Source organism: Caretta caretta, chromosome 1, assembly GCF_965140235.1.
Source record: "Caretta caretta isolate rCarCar2 chromosome 1, rCarCar1.hap1, whole genome shotgun sequence".
Taxonomy (NCBI): domain Eukaryota; kingdom Metazoa; phylum Chordata; order Testudines; family Cheloniidae; genus Caretta; species Caretta caretta.
In genome coordinates this window covers 120,379,443-120,392,524 of record NC_134206.1, presented here as the reverse complement: position 1 = coordinate 120,392,524, position 13,082 = coordinate 120,379,443, and the positions used below count along the sequence as shown (strand labels likewise).

At 44.2% G+C, this 13,082-nt stretch overlaps 1 protein-coding gene across 5 annotated transcripts in view; it reads right to left on the bottom strand.

Annotated features, from left to right (window-relative positions):
• MGAT4A (alpha-1,3-mannosyl-glycoprotein 4-beta-N-acetylglucosaminyltransferase A) overlaps window positions 1-13,082 on the bottom strand; it is a 133,285-nt gene that overhangs the window by 47,967 nt on the left and 72,236 nt on the right. For all 5 annotated transcript variants that reach the window (XM_075130644.1, XM_048858381.2, XM_048858362.2 and 2 more), the window contains exons 6-7: window positions 965-1,011; window positions 196-309 (exon numbers count right to left, since the gene is read on the bottom strand). In XM_075130644.1, the coding sequence (XP_074986745.1) occupies window positions 196-309; window positions 965-1,011 (161 nt within the window). The remainder of the gene's footprint in view (window positions 1-195; window positions 310-964; window positions 1,012-13,082) is intronic.

The window sequence follows — 13,082 nt, the reverse complement described above, 5'->3', positions numbered from 1 at the left end:
AAAAACATGCAGGAAGAGCTTCATGCAGATGCAGAGATTCACCCATGCGGTTTTTTTGTTTGTTTGTTTGTTTTTTTGCGCAGAATTAGGGCCTTTTTTCCCCACATAATTTAAAGAATATATGAAAAATGTTTCCAGAATTCACACTCAGTCTGGCATTACATAAACAAGAAAGGTCTGAGGGAAAAATCTTACCTGACTCTTTCTTTTGAGTCTCCAAATGTCTCTTTTAAATTTGTCAAGTCAGGATAGTAAGTTGCAGGTGGGGATATTATTTCCACCAAGCCAGAACTGATTTCTGTAGAAAATCTATCATCAGAAACATCAAGTAAATAAGTGCAGTAGGACTATTTATTTATTTATTATTGGTGCAGTTACTGTGTCTGACATAAAACATATTTGTAATCATTTGGAACAAATGCATAATGTTACTTCACAATATATCAGAATGAAGGCTCATCTTCTAACTTTTATGATATGCAGGATTTATGTCTGGTAAAATTACATTCTTAATTTCTGTTGACAACATAATACGGCAGTACAATTTTTTAAACAAGCAACATAAAACAAAACTAGTATTAAAAGTTATTTTCCTAAGTGAGTCTTCCAGAACAATAACTCCTCCTCTCTACACTATATTCTAGTTAATCTAATGATGTCAATTTTTAAAATACCTGCGCTTTCCCTTCTATAGCTCAGTTTGAGCATACCACTGCAAAGGATAGCATGAATGCAGATGTCATAGAATCCATTTATGTCACGCCAAATCCACTTAATCCCATTTACTGTTTTACAGTTTAACCTACTTAATTACTTCCCCTTGGTTTGTCTTCATGCGCTTATTTTTTCTGAAACCAAAACCATCCTGAGGGGAAAAAAAGGAGTAACCAAAACATTTCCTTCACACCACAGCTTTGTTAAGAAAACAAAACAAAACAAAAACAAAACAACCCCCACAACTTACTCTTTCTCCAGGATTGCTACAACGCTGTGTACATAGTCAAGATCTGTCTGGAAAAGAAAAAAAAAGAGCAGTTTTGGAGCTACACTTTTCCCCTTTAAAAAGAAAAGGTGTTTTAAATTGTGACATTTCACAACCATAATTTTAGAACACAAGGTGTTCAAACAACAGAGAAAAGGGATTTTTTTTTAAACTGGAGACGTAATTAAAAATAGTAACACTTTTTAAATGTGTGCTGCAAAAAAAGTTTGGTGGGGACTGACGTGAAATGAGATTCATGCCAGAAGAATTAAAAGTTAATCATATTTATTTTTTTCTAAACCTACAAAAGTGATATTACGTCTACGAAGTGTTCTATGTAGTGAAACTGCTCATTAAAAAAAATCATAAGAAAAATTTGAAGTCTAGTATTTGCACTGCTCAGGTGAATTTGTAGTGAAGTAACTAGAACCAACTAGCTGCATTAGATTTCAAGACACCCTCATAATTTGAGTTTTTTGTTTTGGCAGTGGAATAGTGCCAATATCTGTGCTGAGAGGAGCAGTGAGGGGGGCTTGAAGGCATATTCTGGTACTGGGAAGTGTTCTGGCTCTAGTGCTGGCACAGGTTTCAGCATGGATATTGGTGGGCCTGTCTTTCTCGCTTTAGATGGCGGTGCTGGTGCTATCCTTCGTTGATGGTGAGGGCTTCTTTCTCAGTCCAGAATCATCTCTGCGGGATGGACGTATTGCCTCTCCACGCTGTGTTTGCACTTGGTGTGGGCGTGCCTTTCTGCTTTGGAGGATGGAGTTGGGTCTTTCTTCCCCACCAACCCAAGGTAGACACGGTCAGTATCGAAGATGCCAGTGCCTGCACAGATGGTTTTGGTGCCTTCTTCACCTTCCTTTTCCTTTGGAACCAGGGGTGTGGCGCCTAGTCATCAGAGTACTTTCCTAAGACAAACTTCTCTGTTCCTGTCTCGATCCAGGAGTGGAGACATCCTCCAAAGTTACCCTCCTGGATTGCTCCAAGAGGTGTAGTTTGAACGTGACATCCCAGGATTTCTGGGTCGGGACAAAAAGAGCAGCAGATATACTTACTGGGGATGTGTGCTTGCTTCCCCAAGAGAGAACAGGCATCTGCTCTGTTAGTCTACCATAGGCATTAGTACACTGAAGGAAAGACAGGGTTTGAACCTAGTGAGTTTTGAATACACCATAGCTAGTGGTTGCCACAAAGCACCTCATAGAATCATAGAATATCCGGGTTGGAAGGGACCTCAGGAGGTCATCTAGTCCAACCCCCTGCTCAAAAGCAGGACCCATCCCCAATTAAATCATCCCAGCCAGGGCTTTGTCAAGCCTGACCTTAAAAACTTCTAGGGAAGGAGATTCCACCACCTCCCTAGGCAACGCATTCCAGTGTTTCACCACCCTCCTAGTGAAAAAGTTTTTCCTCATCCTGCTGTATAGGGGCATGTCCAGGAGGGTCTCCCCAATCTGCCTTAACTACTACTTTTTTTTTTTTGGGCAGAGTTGATGAATTGGGGGGAGAAAGACCAACAAAACTTAAATGAAGAAATTAATTAAAGGGAGAATCGAGAAGACATTTCTTCACTCTTCAGAGAAGAGTTACAGAAATCAGAAGTGGGTTGAGTCACAGGCCAGGTTCTGTCTCACTACCATGGGCAGAAGAGGGAGCTGAGGGAGGGGCCAGGCCGCTCTGCCCTTTATTCCCTTGTATGGCTCCACTAAGAGGCACAGGGCATACCAGACAGTCCCACCAGACATTGCTAGTCAAAAGATTCCAAGCTTACAACTATGTAGTGCTTGCACACCTACGGTGGGATCCATGCATACCTGAAGAATTACTAGTTTTAGGAAAAATATTTACAGATAAACAAGTTTTCTACAAATAGACAACTTGAAGTCAGATTATTTCTCTTGGAAATAAAGACATTAAAACGGTCATTTATAGTATCTATTAAGGCCCCAAATCACATGCTTAAGTGCTTTCTTAAATAGAGATGGTCTTATGAATCAGGGTCTAAATTTTACTAGAGACAAATTTCTACTAGCAATCTCTTAAGTCTGATTTAAATAATGTTGCAAAAATAACAAAGTTTTACAAATCACTTCAATCAAATCCTGACCTTCTATAAGGTAAAGGTCACCAACATTCTAAACCTGCCGTATTATACAACCTATTCTTCTGTAATATGTACCCAATTCTGGAAAAAGTGAGCCTTTTAATTTATAAATCAAAGCTGAAAATCAGTCTTTGTTACAGTTTTTAATCTAATACTCTGAGGAACTGATTATCAATTTTCAAAAGAAAATTTTTAGCCTTTGACAAATCAAAGTAGATTCTGGAAGTTCATCAGAATGCTTTATTTACAGCCTCTTGCTGGTTACTCTTACAAATGATGGAAAACAAACGGATAATTTATGCTCTTCTGTTTATGTGCCCATAACTCAGATTAGCATTAATGAGCTATGTGCACTGAAAGGAGAATCTGCCCCAAGAATTTCTATAGCAACATTAATCCTGTTTGATTAAGGTTACGATCCTTTGATTTTCATCTCCATTTCAATTAAGAAAACCTGCTTTCATATTAACTAAAGTCCATTATAATGCCTAACAGAAAGCATCTTGAAATGTATGGGAATAAGTTTCCTCCTGAAAGAATTCTGAATGAAAACTTTAAATATGTCAACATGCCTCATATCAAAAGCATACAACTGTTAGGTAGTCTTCTCTGTTCTCAAACTGAATCAGGTTAGATCTGACTAGTAGGTGTATGGAAGACCTAATACAGCAAACATTCAGTAGACAGCACTATTAAACCTATGCCCCGGAATAGTGAGAGAGGTTATTGCTGCTGGAGGTGCCACCCTCTGAAGGAAAAGACACGTAGTGATTAAAAGATTCAAGGCCAACTTTTCACAAGAGCAGAAGCATTAGACCTGGTGTCCTGGAAAAATTACAACTCAGGTGGTTATACTCTTATCTGTTAGCAGGTGTTAGCCAATCCAGTGCTAAGATTTTTCATACCCAGTGCCTCCTCTTAAGAAGGCTGGCTGGCAGCCAGGCAGGCAATCTTTTCCCAGGTAAGACCTTCCAGAACTAGAGAGAAGCCTTTTTGCCAGCCAGCTCTAGTCTAACTAAGCAGCCACTTTGCCAAAGACCTTTTGTTTTGTTTTTTTTCGGCCTATTAGTAGGTTCTTAGTGGGTGCATATTGCCACATTGTGGCAAGCACAGCAAGTGTGACAAATTTGTTTTTCCTTGATATGGCTGCCACCAATATATACAGTCACTATGTGTGACGAAGTGGGACTGTTCTTAATGTTTTATCTGAATATTGTGGGGGTGCCTCAGTTTCCCCTATGCAGTTCTTAAGTATCTAGGTGGTGGGATAAGGGTGTATGATCGTTGCAGAGTCCTAGAGGGCAGGTGTGTGCAGGGATCTGGACACAGAGAATGGCCAACACCCTGTTTCCTGGCAACTGATGGCCTGGCCCTTCCCCCCTGCAAGGTGGTAGCTAAACGGTTGGAGAACAAAGGAATTAGGTGACCTCCTGGCCTGGGAAAGGGACAAAGCCCAGAGGAGGAGGGGCTGGAGAGAATTTCAGTTTGAGGCTGGCTGGGGATGAGGAGTGAAGTGCAGATGTGGTTGTCAGGCTCACTGCCCCCCAAAATGGACCCGGCTGAGGGGTCCTGTTCTCTGAACCTACAAGCTCTGTTTCAGAACATGTTCTTGTCGTCTAATAAACTTCTGTTTTACTGGCTGGCCGAGAGTCACATCTGACTGTGAAGTTGGGGTGCAGGACCCTCTGGCTTCCTCGGGACCCCACCTGGGCAGACTTGCTGTGGGAAGCACACGGAAGGGCAAAGGATGCTGAATGCTCCGAGGTCAGACCCAGAAAGGTGGAAGCTGTGTGAGCTTTTTGCCCTGCAGACAGTCTGCTCACAGAGAGGAGACTTCCTCAGAGTCCTGACTGGCTTCGTAGGGAGACACTATACCCACAGGAGAAAATTAAACACAAAAAGAACTAGACAGGAGAAGGACAGGAAACAGTCAGGAGTTGTTGGGCTGAGTGGGAACTACTCTGAGAACCATCTGACCAGCGTGGATAGATTCAATTAGTAACCATGAGAAATTGTGCAAACTGAGACCAGCAGAGTTAGTTCACAGAAACTTCCTGCTTTTAATGGAAGAGGTGACTAATGTCCTGGTAGAATGAGTTCTAAAGCTCCTCTGCATAGAGAAAGCCTCCCAAAGAACCAGAGTGCTGGAAACAAACTCCACTGGGCAAGGACAACACTTTCTGCCTTTTCAGAGATTCCTCAAACAGGACAAAGAGAGGTCTATAATAATCAAAAGGAAGTACTCCAGGAAAAACAACATGTAAGGGTTCTTCAGGCTTCCAGGGAAGGCTACTTAGTATCCATTCCATCTTGGGCTAGAGGAAGATCTCGTGAACTTAAGCTCTGGCTCATAAAAATAATGTTCATTGGGGCTTATATCTAGGGCCCTACCAAATTCAGACCATGAAATCTGGTCTCCCCCGTTAAATCTGGTCTTTTGTGTGCTTTTAGCCTATACTATTACAGATTTCATGGGGGAGACCAGCATTTCTCAAATTGGGGGTCCTGACCCAAAAGGGAGTTACGGGGGGGGGGTGTTGAAAGGTTATTTTAGAGGTCATGGTATTGCCACCCTTACTTCTGCCAGAAAGCAGCAGCTGTTGGCTAGGCGCTCAGCTTTGAAGGCAGCACTCTGCCAGCAGCAGTGAAGAAGTAAGGTGGCAATGGTGGCAATAACATGCCACCCCCACCCTTACTCCTGCGCTGCTGCCTTCAGAGCTGGGCAGCCGGAGAGTAGTGTCTGCTTACTGAGGGCCCACCTCTTCAGGCAGCAGTGCAGAAGGGTGGCAATACCATACCATGCCGTCCTTACTTCTGCACTGCTGCTGGAAGAGGCTCTGCCTTCAGAGCTAGGCTCCCGGCCAGCAGCCGCAGCTCTCCAGCTGCCCAGCTCTGAAGGCAGCACCACCACCACCACCAGCAGCGCGCAAGTAAGAGTAGCAGAACTGCAGCCCCCCCTACAATAACCTTGCAACCCCCCGCATAACTCCTTTTTGGGTCAGGACCCTACAATTACAACACCATGAAATTTCAGATTTAAATAGCTGAAATAATAAAATTTACTATTTTAAAATTCCTTAGACAGTGAAATTGACCAAAATGGACCGTGAATTTGGTATGACCCTACTTATATCTGACTAGTGACTACCTTTCAGAGACATCACCTGCTCATCCTAGAGGAAGAAGATGACAAAAGCTTTTGTCTATTCATTGAGGAGGCTAACATTTTCTGAACACTCTTTCAAGGATGAATCCAAGATATCTCCACAGAGACAGATCCCTCAATGTGTAGGGGAGAAAATGAAGATATAAACAAATTTCCCCTTGAAAGGGATGAATCCAAGGCTGTGCTGAGCCAGAGCAGAAAAGCCAAGAAAGTGAGTCTCTAAAGAGATGGGACATATCAATGAGTGTGCTGGAGAGTCACCAAAGAAAGAAACTTGGGAAAGGATGTCTTGTTAGGTGGAACTCCATAAGCCAATGAACTCCCACCTTATAGGTGTAGCAGGCATAAATAGCCATGGTGATTTCAAAGCCCACCAGTTCAAAGGCTTTCTCGACCATGCTTTGAATCTTCTTGTGAAGGTAGTCAGAAAGGATTAGGCTGATCTCCAAGGACAAATGTCACACCGTGTATAAACCTTTTGGTGTATAAACTACTCCTGGGCAAATTCTGCGCCAAAAAAATAAAAATTCTTCAAAATTCTGCATATTTTATTTGTCAAAATAACAATATAATCACATCAGTTTCAATTATTTTTGGTCATTTATTAATACCTGTCAGCAAGTATGTCTATAACAATACAGACAACAAAAAAGATTCAGGAAATGTTTTTTGACGGATAGATTCCTTACTAGGCATATTAATACAGAACTCTGAGTAATAATTCATTTAAAATACAATACAGAACCATATTTCCCGCACCTCTCAGAAGCAGTGCAAAGGCCCCAGGAGTAAGAGTAGTGGAGGAGCTGAGGGAGAGGGAAGTAAATTGCTGGAAAAAAGCCTGAATGTGAACTTGGGAGGGTTGTTGGGTACGGGCGGGAAAAGTATGGAGCAAGTTTTCTGGGGTGGTGGGAAGGGATTATTAGGGAGCTTCCCACATGCAGACCCCTAGCCTCTCTTATTTAGTCAGGCACATCTGCCCCTATCCCCATGTCCCTCCACCCCCACTCAGACACCCACTCCCCACATCCCCATTGTGTCCCTGTACGCCTTCCCAGTGTGTCTCTGTGCCCCCACCCAGCCACCCCATCCCTATGTACTCTGCACCCCCTCCCCCATTGCCATATGGCCCTGCATCTCCCTCCCAACTGTGGCCCTGTGCCTCCACTCCCATTCAGCCTCTGCCCCAGTCTGTCTTCCCCCACTAGCCCTTATGAGCCCCTGTCTGATCTCCCCAGCACCCCATGCTGTCTGTCTCCCCATAATCCTTGTCTCCTGACCTGGCCCACTGCAAAGAAGGCTCTCTCTCTTCCCTAGCTGGCTGGGAACTGCTGTGTTCTATTGCCACAGCACCTGCTGGTGGGCAAAAGGCAGAACTGAAGCAACACTTTGGCAGAAGCTTTTTTCTGCACAAAAAATTAAAAATATGCACAGCTCATTAATTATGTATGTGTGCAGTAGCGCAGAATTCCCCCAGAAGTAATAAATCTATGATCTTATGTTTGCCACGGAAAACCTGGTAAAAGTCCAGAACGTCCAAGAAAAAGCTTACAATTAAGGGGCCTGATCGCAGGTGTTCAAACCAGGAAATCACTTACGATTAGGGCTGTCAAGCAATTAAAAAAATTAATCTCGATTAACTGCAGTTTTAATCACACTGTTAAATAATAATAGAATATCATTTATTTAAATATCTTTGGATCTTTTCTTTATTTTCAAATATAGGTTCTGGGCTGGGGGCTCTAGGTTCCAGCCACTCTCAGGATTTCAGCCCCATGCCTCTGCCGTCTCCAGAGCTCCAGGCTGGGGCTTCCACCCCTTGCTGCCATTGCCTCCCTCCTCGTCCAGTTAATGGCAGGTATTCACTTTGATTAACTGACAGCCCTAGTTACTATCATTGCTGCTGAGCTCAAAATCTCAAGTTACTGGCCCAATGGGAGGGGTTCTTTGAGGTGGTGAGGCAAGTGGGCCCCAATTGACTATGAGGTCTGACAGCTGAAATAAAGATCTACCACGTGAATCTTTTACAAGCCTGGAAAGACCAGTAGGGTTTTCTTATAACCCTCACCCTCCAGAGCATAAATTAAGACTGTAGGCATCCTTGACACAAACATCTGAGACTGTATGGATAGGAGAGCAGCTGTAGTCTGAACAAAAAGCCCAGGTGCAGCAACTAGTCGCTACATTCCCCAGTGTTCTTGTTCTAACTAGGACAAACCCACCCTAAAATATCACCATAACAAGACTGCACATGCCCAAAAGATTCTTCTGCCACTCCCCCGTAAAATGCGGGACACAGTTCCGGACGTACTATAGGCTATACTGACCCTAGAATTAGTAGAAGAATAGCACAATGAATGGAGAAGCCCCCCTGAAGGCACAACACGCTTCTGCATTGATTTTTGAAAGATTAATGCTACTTCAAAATTCAACACAATGGATAAAGGAAGATGAGCTGTTAGAACAGCAAAGAGCAGCCAGATACTGATGACTTTAGCCCTCAGGACAGGATACAGGCAGATACCCTTGACACCACAATCGCAGGGAAAAAATACTTTTTCCAAAGCCTTGGGTTTATGTCAATTCTCCATCGTGCTTTTTTGCCTCCACAGGGAAGCAAGAACTTTTCAGAAACTGATGGACTGGATTCTGCAGCCACATGGACAATATGCAGCAGCCTCCTTGGTTAACACTATTTACAGCCAAAACTGAGATAGCCACAAAAGACATGCTGCAGTAGTCCTCCAGACCCTCACTGATATAGGTCTGAGAGCAAACCCAGCAAAATGGAAAGTGGGAAATCATGAGGTCACACATGTAGGCTACTCTGTGGAAGAGGGCTGACTATGAGTAAGGCTGAGAGTCTGTCACAGAGGTCACGGAAGTTACAGATTCCGTGACGTCAGTGACTTCTACTGTGGCTGGTGCTGGCTCAGGGGCTGCCCGAGCTGGACAGCCCCTGGGCCAGCAGCAGCAGTTTGGGTGTTTGGGGGATGGGGCTCACGGCTAGGGGCATGGGGTTGGGGAGTGCGCTTACCTCAGGGTGGGGGCTGCCCGGCTCCCACTGGTATGGCCACCCTGCAGCTCCTAGGCAGCGGAGAGGTCCCCACTCCCACAGCTCCCATTGGTTGCGGTTCCTGGTCAATGGGGGCTGTGGCAGCCAGCACTTGTGGTGGAAGCAGTGGAGCCCCTGCCCTGGCCCCTGCCTCCGCCACCTAGGAGCTGCAGGGACGCGAAGCCGGGTACGTAGCCTCTGCCAGCCCCACCAACCCTCCTCCCCCAGCACCAGCAAGGGTCCCGGGCTGTGCACCGCGACCTGGCCCCCGCCCCTCCTCAAGTACCAGTGAGGGTCCAGTGGCCCAGCCCTCCCCTTCCCCAGCACCACTGGGGGTCCCAAGCCCCCTTCCCCAGCAACTGCGGTGCCCCCAGACTGCCACTCCCAGAGCACGCATGGCCCCCTGCCCAAGTTTTAGTCACAGCAGGTATTTTTAGTAAAAGTCATGAACAGGTCATGGGCCATTGAATTTCTGTTTACAGCCCGTGACCTGTCCATGACTCTTACTAAAAATACCTGTGACTAAAATGTAGTCTTAACTATGAGAACTAGTCATAGAACGCCAGAGTTGGAAGGGACCTCAGGAGGTCATCTAGTCCGTCCCCCTGCTCAAAGCAGGACCAATCCCCAATTTTTGCCCCAGATCCCAAGTGGCCCCCTCAAGGATGGAACTCACAACCCTGGGTTTAGCAGGCCAATGCTCAAACCACTGAGCTATCCCCCCCCCCCTTTTTTTTACATTGTAAATGGTATTTTTTTTAATTCTCGAGAAAAGTGACATGTAAAGAACCAGTAGAGATTTCTGAGCAATGTAACCATTAACACCCAACAAAGTTCAAGCCTTAATAGCTTGTCCCACCCTCACAAACAACCAACATTTCTTGGGACTGGCACAGTATTACTGATGTTTAGTGCCATGATTTGCCACTATTGCAGTTCCCTTCATAGATCTAGTAAAGAACAGATGTTCAAAAAGGTTCCAGTGATCTGAGGCCAGCGACAAGGCCTTTAAAGACTCTAAAGGATTGTGTGCATCAGGAACTAGTTCTTTTTAATCCAAACAGGTTTACATTGCAAACTGATGCCTCAGATGAAGGGCCAGTGGCAGTTCTTCTGCAAGAAGTTTAGGGAGAAGAACTCCCCATTCTCTACATCAGTGGTTATCACCAGGGGTATACCTACCCCTGGAGGATATTCAGGGGGTACATCAACTCATATAGATATTTGCCTAGTTTTCCAACAGGCTACATAAAAAGCGAAGTCAGTACAAACTAAAATTTCATACAGACAATGACTTGTTTGATGCATGCCTGAAGGACAAATGGTAGATTCTACTGAATCATCTGGTGTCTTCTGCTTGATACAGGAGATCTTCAAGGTCTTGGTGAAATGAGCTTTAAAGTACCTTTATTTTTCCTAGGATGCTAATTTAGGATTCTCTAGAGCCTTGAGCATAGATGAGATCAGATTACATTCAATTCTCTCCCTCCAAAATGTCCCCTTCTGAAAAAGGAAACAGTGAAAAGCACTCTATTTTTTTGCCAGGGCAAAGGGGGCCAAGAACAGATTCTTACAGACATTTGATGAGAGGGAAAGGAAGATCTCAAGTGGGCAGAAGCGGCCTTTCTTTGGAAGTTTCTTGGGAAAGGAGCAGGATGAGAGAGCAAAGAAGCAGACACCCAGCTGATCCAGTCCATGTTTCCTTCGTGAAGATTCTCCCCCTCACTCAGAAGAAGAGGGGGTCAGTCTAAGAGGGGGGAGAAACTGGATGTCTCCTAGATGACTGAATCTTGAGACTTCTGATCACTCTGGTCTTCTAGTTTGCTATCCTACAAATCTTCTGTGTCAGCAGGAGGGTGCTGAAGCATGGCACAGACATGCAGGTTCAGAGTCACTACTTTCACTGCTTCTACCAGGCCTGGCAGAGGCAGTTCTACCTGAGGGAATGAAGGAGAGGGTCAACTTGCACAGAATGCTACTGTTATGAAAGGCTTAAAAGAGACAGTAAAAGCATCCGATGAAGTGAGCTGTAGCTCACGAAAGCTTATGCTCAAATAAATTTGTTAGTCTCTAAGGTGCCACAAGTACTCCTTTTCTTTTTGCAAATACAGACTAACATGGCTGCTACTCTGAAACCAGTAAAAGTAAAACATTTTATTTCTGCCCTTTCTCCACTGCTTCATCTGTGGGTCTTCTGTCATCTTGCTGCTGCGGGTCTCTCCTAAGGCCTTGGAACAAAGATAGTGCCTTTCTAAAGAGACACCAGCTATAGCTGCTCCAGTGACCTGATATTACACTTAGAATTGATGTGAAGAGGGATGAAATGGAGGGACTATAGGTGAAAATTACTGAATCTGAATTGGCTCCCACCTGTTTGATTGGTAGATGAGAGAAGACACACCCACTGTACATAAAGGTGGGCAGTTACATCAAGGAACAGCCATATTATAGAAAACACAAGTAACAATCCTTTACTAGACTTTGTTTTCAGTTGCTTATAATTCTGTCAAAATTTAACTATTTGGACTGAAATTTTCCATGCTGGGTGTCTGTTTCAGGCTAATTCCTCCTCTCCTGCTCCCCACTAAAAATGGTTCAGTTATTTCCTAGAGTGAGGTTAGGGAAAATAAGTTGTTTCCCCCCCATGTTAAAGAATTTTTATTACAGTTTCATTAAGAACTGTAGCACTTCTGTGCTTTGGAGCAGGGACTTGAAATTTGGCAAGTGGGATTGTCCTAGTGTCAAAGATGTACTTTTTGCCATCCCCATGAAAATCTGCTCAAATCTAACAACGTCATTAGTCTCTAAAAAGTCATCAGTTTACACATATTCCAAGGTTTATTCTCAGCATTATTCTCTTAAGATTCTATCTGCACAGAGCATGCTCCATTCCCACACACCTCCTATAGGCCAACCAGACTGCACATATAGCACCCCCACAGAATGACTAAGTATGCTCCAGCCCTGGGCTGGAGGGAAATGGGACTTTTCCTGCAATTGCTCCTTCCAATTGCAGAGACTCACTGTAGTGCCAGGCCTCAGAACTGAGAGCAGGGAAATGATGTCTCCTGTGCTCTTAATGTTCCCCTTCTAGTGCCTAGGCAGTATGGAGGAGAAGGAAACAGTCTGACTTGAAAGCCAGGAGTTGAGGAGAAAGCAGGGGCAGGGATTGGATGTAAGCAATGAGCAGTGGAGAACTGAGATGGCTGTCTAACCACTTCAGCACACTTATCTTCAGAACCTGAAACTGAACTAAGAAGTCCTGAGACTCTGCATTCCTCAGCTCTCTAGCAAGCATTTGTGAATCCTACTGGCAAAATCTGAATCTCTTCCCTCCTAAGGGCTGTTCAACCTAAAGGATAACAGCCTACTCCTGCTACTAGTTACTCCATTAGCTCAAGCAATAGAGGTATACACCATGGACCTAAATGTCCCAACCCCGATCACTTATGTAGTGGACAGTATGGTTCCACTTGATGGAATTTGTTTGTCCAGTTTGCTAGTAAGTCACATGGAAAAATATGGCAAAGGAATATTATGTTCACAAAAACAAAGCACTCAAAATTCAGGAAGTGACAGAATTAACAGTTGCCAGTGCAATCTTAATTTGCCCCCCTTGTTGTTATGATATGTTGATGCACAATATGATTTCTATATGCAATAGATGATTTTAAAAAGAGCTGGCTGAGGAGCTCGCTGGACCATGAATGCTGATTTTCAATAAGTCTTGGAGAACTGTAGAAGTGCTAAAAGACTGGAAGAAAGCTAACAT